We start from the raw sequence: 21309 nt of genomic DNA, 5'->3' as shown, positions 1-21309 counted from the left end.
CTTTGAAAAAATATGGATCAAAACTATATCATCTTCAGTCAGTGAGTGATGAGCAATATGGATTAGGCTATCCATATCCATCTTTGGACACAATTATTATTATTACTATCCTAAGAACGCATGGAGTCAAAGACTCATCTAGGAGGTCTCTTTGTCAGACACACAGCTCATCATACCTTTGTCATAAACACATTCAAATTCTCTGCAGACACCACACTCTCAAGCAAGGCATTCCAATCATTCACAACTCCCCATACAAAAAACTTGCTTCTCACTCCCTTCTTCACACCATCTTTATACAGCTTTCAGGGATGACCTCTTGTTCTACCCTGATCTCCCACCATTTTATGAAAAACCTCTTCAACACTGATCCTATAACAACCTATTACCAACTTGTCTCTATCATATCAGCACTCCTTCTCCTATCCACTGACACTGTAAATAGAACCTTCTCAACCTTTACTCATATTCAACATTTCAGAGATTAGAAACTACCTTAGACAATTGCCTCTGAACCATTTCCAACATCTCCTCGTCCACTGGAAAACCAAGTGACCAAATATGTGAACAGTGGTCCATATGTGGCCTAATCAAGGACTTACACAATGCAACAAGAATCTCCTTACTTCTACAAGACAGTGTCATCTGAATCGTTCCCAGAATTCATGGTGTTGTCCTCATGATTTTGGCAATGTGTCCTCTAAATTCTAGATACTTATCCACCATCATCTCAAGATCTCTTATTTCCTCCACTTCCAACAATATATCCCCACCAAGCATAAATTCTACATCCGATTCTTGTTTCCCAAATTTTAAAACCTTACATTATACAACACTGAAGTGGCATCCCCATTCCCATCACTCAATCTATTCAAGTCTTCTGTAAGGCCAGAACATCTGCTCTACTCCTCATAGTTTGTCCCAACTTTACATCATCTACAAACAACTAAATATCTCCATCCAAATCTACTCCAATATCAGTAAAATACAGATTAAACAGCAACAGCCTTAAAACAAACCACTGAGGCACACCACTAGTGACTTTCCTCTTCCCAAATATTGCTCCCCCATACACAACTTGCTGATACTTATCAGAGAGCCAATCCCCAATCCAATGCACTAGTCTAATATCCAACCCTATCTGCTCTAGTTAGATTATCAACTTATCATGCAGTAATCTAACAAAAGCCTTTGCAAAATCTAAGTGAACTATTGTGTATCCATCTCCTATGTCCAATGAAGCAGTCACCTTATTGTAATAAATAAGTAGATTACTAAAACATGACCTCCCTTTAGCAAATCCATGCTGTCAATCAATGATAATACCTTTGTTGTCAACCCAAATCTAGACTTCTCGCCAACCTCTCCCAACACTTAACAACGACAAATGACACACAGATAGGCCAACAATTTAATGCTTGAGTTCTGTCACCTCTCTTATGAAGCAGCACAATCTTGCCTTTCCTCCTCTCTTTTGGAACTTGATCCAGTGCAAGACTGACAAGTATGTCAAGGCAGATGCCAACTCCCTGGCACATTCCTTCAAAATACGTGGTGATATATTATCAAAGTCCCAGAACCTTATTAACATCAAGTTTGCTCAAATCCCAATATACCTCTTGTTCACTTACACTCATTTTCTCCTCTACACTCAAGAATGATTATCCTTCCATAATCATTCTTTATTTTGCTGGCAACATATCGAAAGACCTTCCTAGCTTTTGTCTTCATTTGCTAACTGCTGCTCATACTTCACTTTTGTTACCCTTAATAACTAAGTCACCCTCCTTGCCTGTTCAGTGTAATCCTCATGGAATTGATTATTACCACTCCTCTTATGTTGCCTCCATATCACTGGACCAAACTTGCAGTATGACTTCAGTGGTGTGAAGAGCATGTTTTTTTTATAAATTTCTTATAAATTAAATTAAAAAATCCCAAGAAATTATACTCTTGTTTATCTTGAGTGCAAGCAAAGTTTGCACATTAAGTATCTTCAAGACTAGGCTACTGGTATATATAGTGCTTGGAAATAAATCAATGGTCATCCCATGGACAAAGTGCATTATGCCATGTAACAAGTCACGTGTTTGTAGCTGGTATAACTTGGAGGATATGGTGCTCCCAAGTCAGTGCAACTGTGTCTGGGTAAAGAAGGTTGCAAGAAGAGAACTGACAGTGTTTGAAAGAGGCAATGTGATAAGATGCCATGTTGCAAGCCTATCTGTTTGGCAAATTGTTAACAAATTGGGCCATCTCGGGTCAACAATCAGTGATAACATACTGAGATGGAAGCACAGAGAGTCAACTGCAAGTGCTATCTGCAATGGTCAACCGGCCACACTCATAGAACATTACCATATAGGGTGCTACGAAGGATAATATGTTAAAACGGCCATTCATTGGCTAACATGTTAAATGCAGAGTTCTGGCCATCGACTACAACATGAATCTACACAAAACATTCAGAACTGAGTCTCACAACATGGGTTTCCACTGGTAGGACTGCAATATGCAAGCTCCACATTACTGGACCAAACTTGCAGTGTGTCTTCAGTGGTGTGAAGAGCATGTGGGGTGTGGAAGATTGGAAAGCTGTGTTATGGAGTGACGAATCATGCTACACCCACTACCGAGGAGCTAGACAGGTATGGGTGTGGCCGATGCTAAGTGAACATCTCTTACCAGAGTGCATAATCCAAACCATGAAATTTGGAGGTGACAGTGTGATGGGCATGTTTATTCTGGTTTGGCCTTGGACCTCTGTTTGTGGGGTCATGAACACTGACCTCTGAGAGGTATCTCGACAATGCAATGTTTTCATGGAACTGACCATTTCTCTTTCAGCAAGACAGTGCACCATGTCATAAGACTGCTGCTGTAATAACTGTGTGGCTTGTGGAAATGAATGTTACCACAGTTGAATGGCTTCCACAGAGCCCTGATCTCAACTCTATTGAACATCTATAGGATGAACTGGGGCATCATGAAAGGTGAAGGGACATCTGTCCCACAACAGCCCAGGACATCATTACATGCCTACAGGAAGAATGGTCCAAAATTCCTATTGATCACTATTGTATGCTTGTGGAAAGTATGCCCTGTAGGATTCCAAGTAGTGTAGAAGCTAATGACTTCACATTAATTGCCTTGGTATCCCATAATGCTGATATAATCTGGGTAGTGGGCCTTCCCATAATGCTTAACTTAACTTTAACATACACGCCTAAAATAATGTGTACTTTGCATTATAGGATACTAAGGCAGTTAATATGAAGTCATTAGCAGTCATGAAGATACTTCACATGCAAACTTTGTTTGCTCACAATCAGATAAAAGAGTAAACAAGAGGATAATTTCTTGGCATATTAAATTTAATCTTATATACCACTACTGTGATTTAGAGTTTTGGCTTATTTTTCTCATATTCAATAAAAATGTATTAATCTGTCATCCTACCTTACCAGCTTTGCTTATTGTGATATTTATTTCTATAATTAATTTGCCATATGCACTAAAAATCATGCTGAATAACTAAAAGTTCTCCACTGAGAATACAGCTAATGCTTTTATGCTTTTGCCTGTTTCCACAGTGACTCTATGAAAGCAGACAGAAGAGACTCTTCTTTTCATTGCTGATTTTCATATTAAATTTATTACAGCAGTTATTCAATTTATTTAAAGACTCCTAAAGATAAACTGATTTTTTTATGAGTATGTTGGTCGATAGGTAGAGCCTCTGCTACTAATGGCTCAACAAAAGTTAAGCAAGTTTCAGCGTGGTTAGTAGTTGGAAGGGCTTATCGTTCGATGCTGTTGGCACACTTTCCCTCGATGAGTCTTTGGACTCCCTGGAGGTGTCGTCACATAATAATAATAATAATATCTTCATCTGTAGAAAGTGGAAAAATAAGCAGTTTTATGGTATAGTTCTCTTCTGTAACCACATTTTATCCTGTGAAACCAAACTCTAAATGGTAATAATTTCTAGAAAGCTATTCTTCAAATGGAATAACAGAGATTTGATCCAAGAAGTATATGTAGTTATAATTTTTCTCATATTAACATTATTATATCTTTTATGATTAAGTAAAATAAGTTTTCACAATACTTCAATACAAAATAATAATAATAATAATAATGAAATAATTTAATAAATGCAAAATGCATATCAAATGAAATATGTATAGTACAAGGAGTAACTTCTATAATAAGTTCATTAACTCACGTTTAAAACATAAAAATAAATAGGATGGGAAGATGCATTCCATGTCAGCCAATCAGAGTGGCAGAGCTATAATTATGAATTTGTAAAATTTCTAAACCATTAGACAAACCGATTTGCTACTTTCAGCTGTATCTGATAGTGAATTAGTTTTAATTAATTGTTAGATATAAAAGTTCTTAAAAATTGTCACTGAATTTATTAATTGCTCTCTCACACTGTTGGGAAAGAGTTATCTGCAGAATAATAATAAAAAAAGCACAATTATCAGCATGATAAACATACAGATATCTATGATAAAAGTTAACAAAGTCAAGTTAAAACATAGGTTTCCAACAATAGCAGAGTTAAGGGTAAATTATTTAAAAATGCCTTTGTGTTAGTCTTCAGAAGTGCATTTCCAAAAAAGAAAGTGAATTTAACTCATGCTTCTAAAGAATGATAAAATATACAAAAGTATAATACATACATCGCTGCCATGTCCCTTTTATTTCAGAGGGATTTGGAACAACATCTACAAATAGTTTGAAACTGCTGTTCAAACTTCCATTCTCAATGTACATTATTAAATACACACACACATATATATATATATATATAAACCTCAACATTGTCATCTGGTAACTGATTACACATATTTACTAACATTATTTAAACATTACTAATCAATGTTCAAATTATAAGTGAATACTCAAATTAAAAATTAAATAAAAGGGAAAAAACTCTCATTAATAAAAAGGGTATAAATGCATGAGAGTGCTTAATATTTTATGAATGAGATATGACAAATCCGTAGTACTCATTAAAAGAAACCAAAATTTAGTCAACTGTACTGTATTTTGAATGTCTGTATGTTATATGAGTTAATGTTTGTAATTATCTATCTGGGATATCAGCAAGTATCTATTTGAATAATGTAGACATGAGAATGGTCTGGCAATTTGGGAATTAGCGGAGCAAACTGTATTCTGTATTGACTCAAACTAAAAGACAATGATAGTACAATAAGATGAAATATTATGCTAAAAGGGTAGCCTGGTAATATCCATGCTATTTTTGTCTGGGAACCTGGATGAACAGTGAAAGTTAGATATTGGAAAAATCTCTAACTTAAACCCCAGCAATGTAAAAAAAAAAAAAAAAAATCTATAGAATAAAAAAAAAAGTGGAACTTACAGAAGAATTAGAGAAGTAAGCAGCATGACAACATAACTGGCATTATTGAAAGAAGACATACACAAGTAAAACAACAGTAAACAAATAACCGTTCAAGAAGACAACCTTCTTGAATGGTAGATAGTTTCAAGTAGAAACTGTGTATCAGTAAATGAAACCTAAGAATTGGACAATGAGACTTATTTGTGCCTACCATCCCACAGTATGTTCAAATAACAAAAAAGGGGAGGAATTTTTCAAAATTTTCAAATCATTACAAAAGATAGCCGACCAAGGAAATGGAAAAGATAGGCCTTGTTGAGACCTAATCAGCAAAAATCTAAATGAATACCAGATATACAGAAATGTTTTGGAAAATTGGGAGAAAAGAGCAAAGCTAATAATAATGATAAGTACTTGTGAATTTCTGTTAAGGACATGGACTGGTCATAAATAATGCCATATTCACACATAAATGTATGCACGAATTCACATGGAGAGATCACAAAAGAAGAAAAAAAGTCTCACTGACCATTTTACTATTGACAGTGATATCTTCATGCTGGCTCTGAACACAAAATTGGTTCGTTGGATTTTAGTTTGCTAGTAGAAGGACAGCAAGGATTATACTGTGCCATTACAATGTAAAAGCACAGTATAATCCTTGCACAGTACAATGAATAGTTAAATAAGTAAATGACATGTTATGCAAAATTTAAAAAAAAAAAATGTAAAATGCAAAATAGTGTATTCACATGCAGAATACATTTGTAATCAAACAAATATATTTTATAATTAATTATTTTTAAAACAGTATATGTGAGTCTGACAAGAACTGCTGGAGTGTACAGGATTAGTCAGATAAATAAAAATTACATTTTTCTCTCGAATAAAGGGCTGACACTTCACCAGAACATGACAAATGGTAAGATGAGTGTTGCATTTTTCACAAGTCATCAGCCATCAATAGATAAGAAAGTTTAAGATGATTGTGACCTACACAGAACCTAACAAGAACAACTGTCTTTTCTGCTGCTACAATGGCTAGACTGCCAATGCTTAATTTCAGGCTTAATATCATGCAATTCATTTGTCAGTGCTTCTTGTCATGATGAGTGTGCCACTGATTAATTAACTTTTCTCTTTTCAACTGTCTATAGTTTGTATAGGAAACTGACAAGCATTATGTAGAAAAAGCATGAGCCAAACTAGCAGCTACATCTGCAGTCTGATTCTCTTGTAGTAGTGCAGAGAGTAAGATGCATTATGGAGTTGAGTAGAGTTCCCACCGTGACAAATCCTTGCACTCCTTGGAGGTGTCATGTAATAATAACAACAACAACAACACCCAATTATTATAATATTTATATTATTATTATAAATTTAGAAATGATTATAAATCCTCTATTTCTAGTAGCAGCTTTCTATTATGACACTATTTTATTATTAGTGAATGAATGGCATGCAGTTTAACAATATAAGTACTGCATTCAAATGGAATCTGATTGGATACAATGCAGTCAGGAAAAATAGCAACCCAACCAGTCTCAAATCACAAAATCAATGGAATAGATTGGTAAGAAATTAGAAGACACTGCTCTGTGTGCATTAGACATTTCAGACAGATTGATATTAGAAATGATACTTCTTTAGATGCCATAGCAAGAGGCTGCATGATGGAGTGCAAACCAGCCATCGAGGAATACTATTATGTTCAGTGCAGGTAAAGTTATCAACTTCATGCTAATAACTTGCATCATCTCTTTCACACATACACCAAACAGGTGCATGACAGTCTGATGTGTATGACATTGAAATTCCCAACTTAAGGAAAAAATACTAGTTCACACAGGATATTAAGGAGGACACTATTTTTAGAGTATTGTTGAGAGACAAACGTTTCTAATGAAAATTGTCTGTCTACCAACCCACATACCAGACAACCCTATCTATCCCAATATCCTTCATTTTTTCTTAATAATTTATCTTTTCAGGTATACTACCAAGGTTACCTCTTCTCTAGGGTTGTCAGATGTCCCGAATAGACCTTTCAGGACACTTCAAAATATTGGAAAGCTTTCGAAATCTGCTTTTGTCGAACTAAAGAAATTTTTAAGGGTGTACAGAAATTTTTAGCAAGTGTATTTGTGTATATTATTATGATTTAACCGTGGGCCTGTCTCGTTTCGTGATGTTGTGTGAAGGGGACTTGCAGTGATCACGTACATTTAAACAGTACTACGGTTCGACTGCAAGCCAGGGTAGATGCATTTAGTTCCGTTGACCGTTGTTTTATTTACAATATTTTATTTTGCGTTTCGTTTTCTTATGTAAGTTAAGTTATTATTACTATTTTAAAACTTGATCATTATTAATTACTTGAAATATATGCTTTGAAATTAATAATAATGTTTCTAATTACATTATTTATTTTTAGCCCTACTGAAAATGTCAAAGAGACAATGCAAATTTTTAGAAAAGTATAGTGAAAATTATCCTTTTAATCAAAAGAGGCAGGACAGAATATAAAGGTTTTTTGTAAACATTGCAACAGTTATTTAAGTATAAGTCACAGGGGGAATTGCCGATATAAAAGATCACATATAAAAAGAGAAACATCAATCCAATGTAGCAGCATCAAGTACAAGTTAAACTATTACAAATTATTTTGTAAAACAAGATAGTTCAGAAGAGGAAAAAATTATGGCAGTAGAATTGTGTTTTGCTTATCACATGATTAAACAACATTAATCTTTTGCATCTACAGACTGTCTCAAAAGGCTAATACCAAAAATATTCAATGATTCAAAAATTGCAACACAGTATTCTTCAGCAAAAATGAAAACAATGAGTTTAATTAATTGGATTCTTGCGCCTAATTCGATTAATGTAATTTGTAACGAAATTGAAAGGTGTTCATTTTATTCAATTAGCACTGATACTAGTAATCACAAGGATCAAAACATTTTTCCAATCATGATTCAGTATTTTTCCAAGACCGGCATAAACTTAAAATGATTGAAATTGTGCAATATAAAAGGGGAGACAACAGATATGGTGGCCAATTTTTGTGTTCAAACTCTGAAGGATTTGAAAATCGATACTAAAATATGAATCGAATTTGGCGGCGACAATGAAAATGTTAATGGGGGGGGGGGGGTCAAGAAAGAAAAGGTACTAATAATGTGTATACTAAACTAAAAACAGAAATTGGAGCAGACATTGAAGGAACTGGATGTCCAGCCCACATATTACACAATACATTACAAACCGCGGCCAACCAATTATCTTGCGATGTTGAACAGATTCTTTTAAAACTATTTAATTATTTTGCTATGTACACTGTAAGAACAGAAAGACTAAAAGATTTTTGCAATTTTGTGGATGTAGAATATAAAAAATTACTCTCACATTGCAAAACAGTAACGATGGTTATCGCTGCTACCTGCTATCGAGCGAACTATAAAATTATTTGATGCTCTTAAATAATTTTTGTTATCGGAGATTACTCTTAGATTTTTTTTTAAAACCCTCTTAGTGAAGCCTATCTTTGGTTCCTACATAGCCATTTTCAAATTTCATTTTCAAATATTAAAAATTGAAGGAAGAAAAAAGGTCGATTATAGAAGTTTTAGAGGTTATAAAATCTAGTGTCAAAACAGCAACAGAAAAGTTAAATAATAATTTTGTACCATTTCAAGTTAAAACAATAATAAAAAAATATAAAGAAAGTGGATTAATTTAAAAAAAAAAAATAAATAAATGAATTTCACGAAGAAATAACAAAATTTTATGAAACAATGACTGAATATTTAAAACAGTGGACAATACCATTGGAAAAATATTCAGTGTTTTCATGGATGACTTTAGAAAAAAAAATTTTAATATTTGAAGACAAAAAATATTGATATAAATGACACATACTTATTTAATCAAATCACCACATTGAAAACCATATTAGAGGAAGAATCAAAATCTTCAGAGTGGAATAAAAAAAAATAGCTTCAGAAAAATGGACATATATATTTTCAAAAATAGAAACGGAATTTCCAGAGCAATATCAAGATTTGTATAATATATGTGAATATGTTTTTTCTATACCTGGTCACAATGGTAATGAGGAAAGAATATTTTCCTTAATGGAAATCCAATGGACGGACGCTAGAAATAGACTTTCAATAAATGCTGCTGAAAGTATTCCTCAATGTCTCGAAAACTATGATTTTAATTGACTTCAAATGCATGATTATTTACTGAATAACAAGGTTCTATTGAAAATGGCCAAATCTAGTGATAAGTTCAAAAAGAAAGAGTAATATTTTAATTAATTTTAATTAATATTTTAAGAGTAATATTATTTCTTATAGTTATAATTAAAAAAAAAATTGCGATTTTCTTTTCTTTAAATTTTGTGTTTGTGTTATACCTGATTCAAGTATAAAGTCAAGTAACTTGAATATCTAATATTTTATATTTATCACTGTGATTTTTTTTAGTTGAGTTGTAAGACCTTTATAAACCAAAGAATTTTTATATTTGTTACTGTAATTTTTTTAGTTGAGTTGTAAGATCTTTATAATTATCTTTATAACATAAGGAATCTCGTGACTGTGATATTTGCAGTTCATTTGTAGAAAGAAGGAGTGTAGTTTTTTTTTTTTTTTTTGTGGTTGTCAAAATTTTGTCGATCCGGTCCTGTGTCCTGGTTTGACAACCAAGAAATCTGACAACCCTACTCTTCTTACAATAACTCACTTCATTATCTTGTGCAAGAATCCAAGAATCCACTCCTACATTATGTCCTTCTTCAGCCACTCCTAATGTTGTGACTCTGGCACTACCAAGGTGGGAAGTATAATGACCAGCAGGACTAACTTTTTTGTTCTATGGTGAGATTACAGTTTCAACTCTGCTTGTTGTTCCAAGTGGCAGTTGTGCCTTTTGATCTCTTGAAGACCTTAGGTTCAACTTCTGCTCATTCCTAATTCCATTTGCTCTCTTTCTCTCTCTCTCTTGCTGCTATGGGGAAGTGAAGGAAGTATCACTGTTACAAAACCTGAAGATAGAGTTGACCTGTTGGTATCATTCTTCTCTTCAAACTATTGCACAGAAGACCAAGACAAATCACCTATGAAAGAGTGCAACCAGATACCTTCTGTAATCTTTCAGCAAAAGACATCAGAAGAAATTTAAATAATAGACATCAAAGAAGTCTTTTGGTTGTGATGGTATTAAAAAAAGAAGTTTCTCTTATACATAAATGACTTTCTCTCACTTACCAATAATTATATCCATAGTTTTGCTGATGACAGTATGTTACATTCCACCTTCTTTGACAAGCTAAACACTGCACAAACATTTCAATCTTAAATTTCTTCTACAATGAGTTTTCTTTAAACACTGATCTTCATACCATTCTTCATCTTCAGTGGAATGCAAATAAACTAGTGACCCTTGATGCCAACAAAATACAGTCTTCCTTTCTTTTTCTCTCTCTCTCTCTCAAAAAAAAAAAAAAAAAAAAAAAAAAAAAAACATCCATTCATCTTCACATCGACAGCTTCCTCAGACTAAAAAAGAGGCTTTTTTTTTTTAAAAAAAAAAATCTGCTTAAGATGCCACTTTCATTCATCTAATTTGTACAGATGCCTTCTGTACAAATGGGTGGATGCTGACATCAATCCAACAGAAGAGTACTGTTCATATATCTTAAAATTCTTAATGTTGTTCAGAGGAGGGTGATTCAGCTGATAGATATTTCTATGAATGACCTATTTCAAATACTACCTCATAAATCATTTGTTTAAGCAGCGTGTTTTCTATGGGTACTCCCAATGGTGCTGATGCACTGATCTGGCAACCAGCATTCTGTTATCAACACCTGTCTCTATTCTCTGGAACAACCTTCCTTACAATGTTCCCAGACAACTACAATCTCTAGCTTTTCAAGAAAAATGCAACTTTATTCTACTGTCACCTGCATGCAACACATGGTACAACTGTCCTGTGGGTTCTGCCACCTTTCAAATGTAGGACATATTAAAAAAAAAAAAGAAAAAATGATGGACTTGGGTTTTGAGTGCACACATGCTTAATGAAGTTTGAAAAATTAATTCTTTATCCATCTAAAAAAAGAATTAACTTTTATACAAATTGAGCTATCACCCACACAAACTTCATAATTTTATTACATTTTGAATTAAACAAATACTGAGTATTGCATGAAGAGCAGTGGGATAAAAGATTCCATAACAGCAGAAATTATTTCAATTATGCATTCAGTGTAAATGTTTGGATCAAAAAAGTGAAAACAATAATCAGACCAAGAAATGAGCATAGATATAATGACAAAACCTCATTATTATTTTACAATATTATAACCTTACAACATCTCCAATGTGTGCATCATTAGCAAATAATTAGTTTGCTGAGTGGATAGCATTGCCACTCACCAACCAATGAGCTGTGGATTCTGCTGTGTCACAGATACTTGTGAATATCTTTAGAAGGAAGATGATTTTCTTTGCTTGGTGTGAGACAGCTATCCTGCTTATTGGAGACCTGAAGTGATTCAAAAAGTTCTATGTTTGGTCTCCAGCAGAGGAACCAGATTATCAGTCCATCATGGAATTAATGACTTAATGTACAATCAATTTTGAACATCTTATGAATGGTATTCATGTATACTCGTATATAAAAGAATATCCTCTGCCAATCACAGGGAAATAATAACAAATAATAATATTTATTTAATTATTATTAATAATGAAATTAATGTATTTAGCATATTATGCATTATATTAAATACCAAACATAAATAAATAAATACAAATAATCAAAATAATTTACAGTAGTGAAGAAATTAATCTGAACAAGGTGAATTTTCATCAAGTTTTTGGTTCGGCTTATATTTCAGTTCACACTAATTTGGGTTTTGGTTTACTACTTTTAGTTTTGGTTTTAGTTCACTATTTTGGTTGAATGCTATGGGTTTTATCTGTCTGTGCGATGTTGATTACTAGTGTAAACAAGCTGACATGAGCAGTGTTTAATTCATTTTGTGTAGTTATAAAATGGATACATCTCCAAGAGAGTGTTCAAAAATATGTACTCTTTCTCAGCACATATCCATGACTCAAAGACAAATTGCTAATGAGTGTGGTGTTGGTTGGGTACTGGTAATGTGCTTTTAAAGAAGTTTAGGGAGACAGCTACTTTTTCTCCTGACAGAAAAGGAAAATGTGGGAGAAAAAGAAATCTACACTTACTCAAGATCATTTGCTAGTTAGGAAAAGCAAAATTAATCCAAGATTGTCTGCTGTAGTCTTCAAAATAGACATTTGGCAGCTAGTGAGATTAATGTTTCTGACATGACAGTCTATTAAAGATTGTTGGAAGTAGGGAGGACTGACCACAGACCAAAAAAGAAACAACTGTTGACAAAGGCTATGTAGTGGGCAAATGTGTACAAAGATTGGACTGTTAAGAAATGGAAGACGGTCATTCTCAGAGGGGAGCCATTCCTTTGCCCAAAGAGAGCAAGTATCCTATGTTCACAAATCATTGGCTGAAAAGGCTACTTCCACCCATCTATAACAAGCTCCTAAACACCAAGCTAAAAAGATGTTCTGGGGTTGTTTTACACATGATGGTCCAGGATCACTTTTGCCTGTTAATGGTATAATGAAAAGTAATCAACACAGAAATATATTGGAGAAAAGAGTGGTCCCACAGATCCAGAAAGACAAAGAACTCATCTTCAAACAGCATCTTGCTCCATGCCACACCTCAAAAAATAGTGAAAGAGTTCCTCAAAAATCACAACATCCAATTGCTTCAGTAGCCAGGTAAGTCTCCTGGCATTAACCCAATAGAAAATTGTGGGCCATAGTGAAAAAGAGACTTGGAAAATTAAATTGTGATACAAAGGATAACTTAATGCAATCCATTATAAAAGTATGGTTTCCAGATGCAGAAACTAGAAAAATGTGTTCTATATTGGTAGAGTCCACACCTAAGCAAATTCATTAACTTATTATGAACAGAGGAGAACATATAAATTAAAAGATAAAGTTGGAGTTTAATTTTAAAACTTATTTTCTTGTGAAATCAAAATTTTTCTTTAAAGTGTGAATGGATTAATTTGTTTGCTACTGTATGAATGATATAATAATGACAATACAAATTACCCTGTAGTAGGACAAATTCTAATTGCACATGGCAAATAATTCAATAAAATAACAAAGAATCTTTTATAACAAACATGTGCATAACTTTCTTTAACTGAATCAAGAAGACATTCACACAATATCATTACCTGTGCAGATACCTGCAAAACCATCTTTAGCCTGAACATACATGTTTGAATGTCCACAACATAATCGACCATCACTGGTGAATCTCCAAGTCTGAGTTAATTTCCGCCTTTCATCTGGCTTTCTCAACATAAGAGGAATGTATTCACCAGGGATAGGACCCAGCCCAGCAATGTCCAGTACCAGAGTACGTTCTTCATCTGCTGAATTAATTTTATTAGGTAAACGAGGAGGGCTGGATCCTTCATGATGCAGAACACCAGAACTTGTCATTCTCCACAACTGAGATCTTTTACCTGGTTCCTATAAGATATTATAATACAATTAACTCAGTCATTTTCAGCTAAATACGCAGTATTCTAATGAATTCATGCTGATTTATAGAACTGAAGTACTTTATTCTGGCATTTTATTTTCTTGTGACTCCCAACATCAGAAAAAAACTATTTTAAATAAAATACATGTTAAAATTGTGCCTGTTGCCCTTGGTCCAGGAGTAGTTAAAGAATGATTATTATTATTTATTTATTATTATTATTTTTTTGTGGCATCGAATCAAGCCTTTCCTAAACTTAGAATAAGAACATTGTTATTATTATTACTGCTACTACACCTTCTTCCATACACAACATGTATGGAAGAAGTATCACAGGAGCTACTCTCATTACACAACACCTATTGTAACATACATGATCATTCATGGTCAATGCCTGCTCTCACCACATCTATTGCAACACCTTCCACTTATGTAACTGAACTGCTCTCTATGCAAAAAAACTGATTCTTGCTCCTGTATCCACAGAATCCTTACAGAGCTTTCAGAGACGGTCACTTGTTTTCGTACCCTTCACTTCGATCTACTGGAAGACCTCTCCATTTATCCATTTCGTATAGTTTTGATGTAATATAATTACATCAAAACCTGAAGCAGCTATGGGTACAAAGAAAGTAAATTCTGTTAATGCATGTTTTCTGACTGGTCCTGCTGTTTTGCAGGGTGAAGGAAAACCCTGCCACTTCTGTAAGAAACGTGCAAACTCACCTTCACTTAAAAAGAATTCATAAGTTTCCTCAGAGTGAATCGTTTAGTATGACTTGAAATAAGAATTTGAGGAGGTTAAAAATGAATATCGTATTCAAACAAACAAAAAGTTTTAAAAATCATTGAAATTCAGCAGCTTTCAGATATGAACTAAATTTTCAAATACACAATTATTATTGAAAAAAAAAAAAAAAAAAAAACGAACAAGCGTTTTTAAAAAAACAAAATCCTAATTTTTGAGACCAAAATCTGAAGAAATATTGAGTATATTAGCCAGAGAAACACAGGACAAAGGATTTTGCAAGAACAGAAAAATCAGAACAGGAAGAAAGAAATCATATCAAAAGTTTTTGGCAAGTAAGTCTATAGGTACTGAGAGAGAGAGAATAGACAGAAAAATGTAAAGATGATAAGTTGTCTTGTGACTTTTTGTTTAGGTGAAAGTAGCTAATAAAGGTCATGGGAAGACTTTGTAAGAATACAGAAAATAAATATCATGAAGGAAACAGCACTACAAATGGAATCTGAGATGATAAATGTGACATACAAACTGAAGATGAGTGACACCTTTGAAAAAATGTAAATAAGATAACTTGCCAGAAATTGAAGATTAAGAATATATCCAGGAGTATACACAGCCATGAATACATTTCAGTATTGGAGGTAGAAAAAGCTATCAGAAATATCAAATGTTGAATTATAGCTGGAATTATAATTATTACTATATGGGTATTTTTACAAAGTGCAAAGTCCTATTGCAGGAGTCATACACTTACCATTAAGTATAAAATACCCTTAACTTGCCAGAAATTGAAGATTAAGAATATATCCAGGAGTATACACAGCCATGAATACATTTCAGTATTGGAGGTAGAAAAAGCTATCAGAAATATCAAATGTTGAATTATAGCTGGAATTATAATTATTACTATATGGGTATTTTCACAAAGTGCAAAGACCTATTGTGGGAGTCATACACTTACCATTAAGTATAAAATACCCTTAAACTCACTCAACATAGACAAAACACTTATGGCCACTCTTGAAAACATTTCACTGATCTTTAAAATATTCTACATACAGCATAATACATGTAAATAGGTAGCTCGATTAATAAGGCTTAGCTTTTACTTATTACATTAACATTCCACTCATTTTTTTTGTGAAGTATTTTATGACTGTCTTTTTTTTTTATATACAGTATATATAAAACAGGAATTTATTAGTCATTACTGCTGTTTTAGTTAGTGATTAAACATACTAGGTTCACTAATAGCATGCTGCTTCTTTAGTATTTGAAATATCTACTAAGAGAACAACATAAATAGAGGGAATCGCAGATAAACCATCAGCAGTAAAAATATGGAAAATGAGACAACAATCATGCACAAAACATATATCATAAGTTCTCTCCAGGACTTTTTAGATGATTGTTGGAAAATCTGAAATCACTTGAGAACAGAGAAGCGCCGAGAAGTTTTTTTTTGTTTTTACTTGGCTTTGGAGTGGTAGATTGGTAGAATGAGTTGATTGAATAGGCACTGAGCACAGATACAGATAATGAGTTTAATGCATAGCATGATAAGAATTGTGTTTTAAGTGAAGTTCTCCCATTAACAGTCTTTTAACTCTATGGAGGATTATGATGATAATAAAACGAATAACAATAATAATAATAAAAATTGTGATTGTCGAGATAATATTTTTATTTAAAGACAAATAATTAAGAAATTATGGGAATATAACAATTATCAGTATGGTTTTCTTTATCTAGAAAAGGAATATCATAAGACAAGTTCTCAAGAGAAGGCTCTTAGTCAAGCACCATGCCTCCTGAGGTGTCTGGATTGCTCTTGTCGGCCCTTGAAAATCTGAGGGAGAAAGCATGATTATCATGCTGGACTGTACCTTGGTTCAGTCAGTTCTTAAGCCTATGTTTGAAAGTCCTGATGGAAAACCAGCTGGAATGCCTGTAAAGAGAATGGCAAGTGCTACTCTTAGAAATGTAGGAACTTGTCACCCCACATGAGTACCTATGCTCCGAGCTTTCATAGGAAAATTGACTAGTGACCATTGTTAGTTTTATGAGGAGGTAGTGTACTACATTCAACTCTGACACCCTGCTCCAGCACAGCAATTGTTGGGAACCCTCTTTTCTGACTCTCTAGCGATGGATGTCTCATTAGATTGGGTTGATGGAATTAACGGGACAAATCTGCCACTAATGAATTACACTGAAATATAAATTTGAAATTCTGATCCTTGGATAGGGGTAGGTGAGCTCATAGCTATTAGGAATAAGATAGGTTAAGTTAGCTATAAGTTAATATGTAAACTAGGCTAAGAAAAGGATCATAATCGTGTGCTTGGTCAAATATATAATAAGAGATACAGGTGAGTTGTAAGTCAGCAGTTAGAATTGAAGGAAGTACAGGAAGATAGTTTAATGTTAAATCTGGTGTCAGAAAAGGATGTACATTATCCCTCTTTTATTTCTTATCTATATAGATCACATTATGAAGGAAAGTGGTATTAAACTTGATATCAAAATTGGAGATGTCAATCTCAGCTCTTTGTTTATGCGGGCAATATTATACTTCTAAATAAATCCGCTACGAGTCTGCAAGATTCTCTGACTAAATTGAATAACTGTTGTAAAAGATATGGTATGAAGGTCAACAATAACAAGACAAAGACAATGAAAATAGGCAGATGCATTAAAAATATCAACCGAATTGTGAATGGAGAACCTATAGAACAAGAAAAATATTTCAGCTACTTGGGCATGATTTTTAGTGATGATGGTAAATTAAATATGGAAATAGACAACAGAATCAACAAAACCTGTATGGTAGAAAGTGAGCTGAATAAATTCATATGGAATAAAAGAGAAATTAGTCATGACACTAAATTAGCTGTATACAAGTCAGTGTTCAAACCAATTTTAACTTATGGTTCTGAGAGCTGGGTCAGAAGTAAAACACTTGACCAAAGACTAGAGACCGCAGATATGAGAGTCCTGGGAAGGATTAGAGGCATGATGGCATCAATGCAATATCATTTCATGATATTGCATTGATGCCATAGACCTAAAGGCACTGAGTTGTCATCCCACATCTCGAACCTAAAGATGTTCAGTTGGAGATGTACTTAAAGCATGACATGGCCACGAATCTAGTCACCTATGACCTCTGTTACTATCATTTTCAGTCATAAGGGCAGCAATGGAATCTGGTACCCCACTAACTCCAGCTCAGGGCTGTCACGGATTCACCCATTCAAACTTGTACCTCACCTGCATTCAATCATCATCATCAAATTCCTGACATGTACCCTCAAGGGGTGTACAGGATATGATAGTACTACATAAAAAATTTACATCTTTACTAACTTCCTATCTACAATTTTCCTCCAAATCAGTCTGTTACCTGTCAAGACTCCAACATTATCAGCTCTTATATTTTTATCTTCTAAGGCATTTTTTACCGCATCAATCCACCCTATATCTTCTTCTTCTTCTAGATCTTTTTCCTGCCAACCTGGCAGAGAACACTTCTTTTGCTAATCTTTCCTCTCCCATTCTGTTTAAGTGACCATACCACCTGAGATTAGCTCTGCTAACACGTTCCTGGATACTGACGATGTCAAGTTCTTTCCTAATATCCGGTCATAAGGGCAGCGATGGAATCTGGTACCCCACTAACTCCAGCTCAGTGCTGTCGCGGATTCACCCATTCGAACTTGCACCTCACCTGCATCCACTCATCATCATCATCAAATTCCTGACATGTACCCTCAAGGGAGTGTACAGGATATTATGAAAGAACTTGACATCGTCAGTATCCAGGAACGTGTTAGCAGAGCTAATCTCAGGTGGTATGGTCACTTAAACAGAATGGGAGAGGAAAGATTAGCATAAGAAGTGTTCTCTGCCAGGTTGGCAGGAAAAAGATCTAGAAGAAGAAGAAGATATAGGGTGGATTGATGCAGTAAAAAATGCCTTAGAAGATAAAAATATAAGATCTGATAATGTTGGAGTCTTGACAGGTAACAGACTGATTTGGAGGAAAATTGTAGATAGGAAGTTAGTAAAGATGTAAATTTTTTATGTAGTACTATCATATCCTGTACACCCCCTTGAGGGTACATGTCAGGAATTTGATGATGATGATTGGATACAGGTGAGGTGCAAGTTCAAATGAGCGAATCTGCGACAGTCCTGAGCTGGAGTTAGTGGGATGCCAGACTCCATCGCTGCCCTTATGACTAAAAATGATAGTAACAGAAGTCATAGATGGCTAGATACATGGCCATGTCATGCTTTATGTACATCTCCAACTGATTGTCTTTAGGTTCGAGATGTGGGATGAAAACTGAGTGCCTTTAGGTCTATGTTCCACCTAAATAAGAACTGAACGTCTTTAGGTTCTTAGAGCAAAGTGATAGAAGATTGCCTGTTTAGCCGGTGCCAAGAGAGTCCAAACTGCTGACTAGTTGTTGTGATAGCAATCTGGCTCAGTAGGAGAGGAACTGCAGGTTCATACACTTGGTATGTGCTTGGCCGAGTGATCAGTGGTGTGAAGCTACCATCCACTAGATTATGATTGAATGTCTCTAAGTCAGAATCCTGTCTAGCTACTGCAATGATACCATTCAAGCCTTGTGCATTAAAAGGCAGTGCTAATCGGAGTTGCTTTCATACTGTTATGGTGTGATCTTTATGGCAATGAGGAAGCATCAAGACAGCCGTTGAGACTATGTGGCTGCTGCTTAGAAGAGCAGCCATCATAGTAGACTGCAGTTTAGAGGGTATATTGCTAGTGTTGCAAAGATTTCACATTGTAGTGCTGCTATAATAAGAAGTACTCTAACATGTAGGGATAAGGAAGTGGCTGTTAAACTGTATAAGGCACTGGTCAGACCACACTTGGACTATTGTGCTCAAATTTGGTCACCTGGTTTTCAGTGATGTGGAGACCCTGGAGAAGGTCCAGAGACGAGTGACTAAGACAATGTCAGGACTTTGAAATGCTGGCTATTGAGAGAGGTTGGGAAAATGTGGATTGCAGAGTTTGATGGATATGAGGAAGAGATGTGATATGATAGACACATTTAAGTCAGTGAGAGGATTTTATCAGTAAATCCAGAGGGGATTATAAAAAGAGTAGAAGGTGAGAAAGGAAGAACTAGAGGTCATCCCTGGAAGTTATGTAAAGGTGTGGTGATGAGGGGTGCGAGGAGAAAATTTTTCACATGGAGAAGTGTCAATGAATGGAACCATTACCAGAATATTAATGCAAGGAGTGTTAAGAATTTTAAGATTCTATATGATAAATATGTTGTCAATTGAATGAACCTCCCACGATGAGTCTGCCGATTTCATGGAGGATGTAATAATAACAATAATAATATAGAGAAAAATGGGAATTAAATGGATCAATATATCAACTGTATATGAAGTGTAAGTCAGTAGTTAAATTCAGGTGGAAGGTAAGACAAAATCAGTAGCTAAAATCAAAATGGCCACTAGCTCTGGTCATAATTATTATTATTATTATACAGATATCTCCATGGAGGCAAGAAGACATAGCAGGAGATTCATTATTCACACAATATCTATTATAACTCTACTTACACTCATTCACAGATAAACCACTCATAACCACCTCTGGCAACCCACTGGACAGTGAATTCTAATTCTATTAACTCACGTTTTTTTTTTTTTTTTTTTTTTTTTTTTTTTTTGCAATGGGCAGTATGAAAGCCTTCAGAAAATGCAAAAAAACACAGAAATCGAATGGGTTGCATATTGTAAAGACAATTGTAATTGTCAAAACTAAAATGGTGGTTCATATGTTTTGAAGCAGAGACTAGCAACAGGTCATGTTCAGCATGCACTAATTAAAACTTTAATTTGCTTGATGGTAGATAGCAACCAACTAACAAAACATATTCTCTCAGTCAGAATCAGATGCATAGATGAGATTCATAACTGAGATTAATCCAATAAGTGCTAGGTAAGGATAGAGCCAAGAACAATGACCTGCACCTTGGAAGGTGGAAGACAGGATGTTTACTGTTCTCTGGCATTTATCCTGCAATGTACGAGTCCTAAGAATGTTACCTCTGTCACACCACTGAGTGTGACAGAATCAAGGTTGCCTCTGTCACACTATTGAGTGTGAGAGAATCAAGGTTGCCTCTGTATAGACAAAGTTCAATGTTTCCTCTAAGATGGATAACTTAGAGGCAACATTCTTAGGACTTTTGCAGCAAAAGAATACAAAAATTGTCTCTATGGAGAAAACCTGAACCATTTGCAAATGCCTTGGTAGAAAGTTGGTTAATGGCTTCCTTAAACCATCCTTCTATGACCTTGAAAGATTATGTTAAATAATGAGCAATGGTAAAGTCATCTACACAGAATGCCCTGCTTACAGTAAATAGTCTGGTATCAAAGTTTACATTGACTACAAACATGAAACTTAAAACTGACTTTGTGAGACCTCGCTCCTTTTCGAGAAAGGATGAAAAAGAATGGTTCCTACTCAGACCTCAAAGTACAGTCACAG

General features: G+C 34.5%; 1 protein-coding gene across 1 annotated transcript in view; it reads right to left on the bottom strand.

The window, feature by feature from the left end:
• The window catches only part of Vps13D (vacuolar protein sorting 13D), a 1260195-nt gene that overhangs the window by 230187 nt on the left and 1008699 nt on the right, over window positions 1-21309 (bottom strand). The window contains exon 66 of the mRNA XM_090393926.1: window positions 13698-13998. Within this exon, the coding sequence (XP_090250052.1) occupies window positions 13698-13998 (301 nt within the window). The remainder of the gene's footprint in view (window positions 1-13697; window positions 13999-21309) is intronic.

Source organism: Typopeltis vanoorti, chromosome 6 (genome assembly GCF_054136105.1).
Source record: "Typopeltis vanoorti isolate ZY-2024b chromosome 6, IOZ_Tvanoo_1.0, whole genome shotgun sequence".
Lineage (NCBI taxonomy): Eukaryota > Metazoa > Arthropoda > Arachnida > Uropygi > Thelyphonidae > Typopeltis > Typopeltis vanoorti.
Note: the sequence above shows the minus strand (reverse complement) of the source record. Positions and strands in the feature narration are given on the sequence as shown.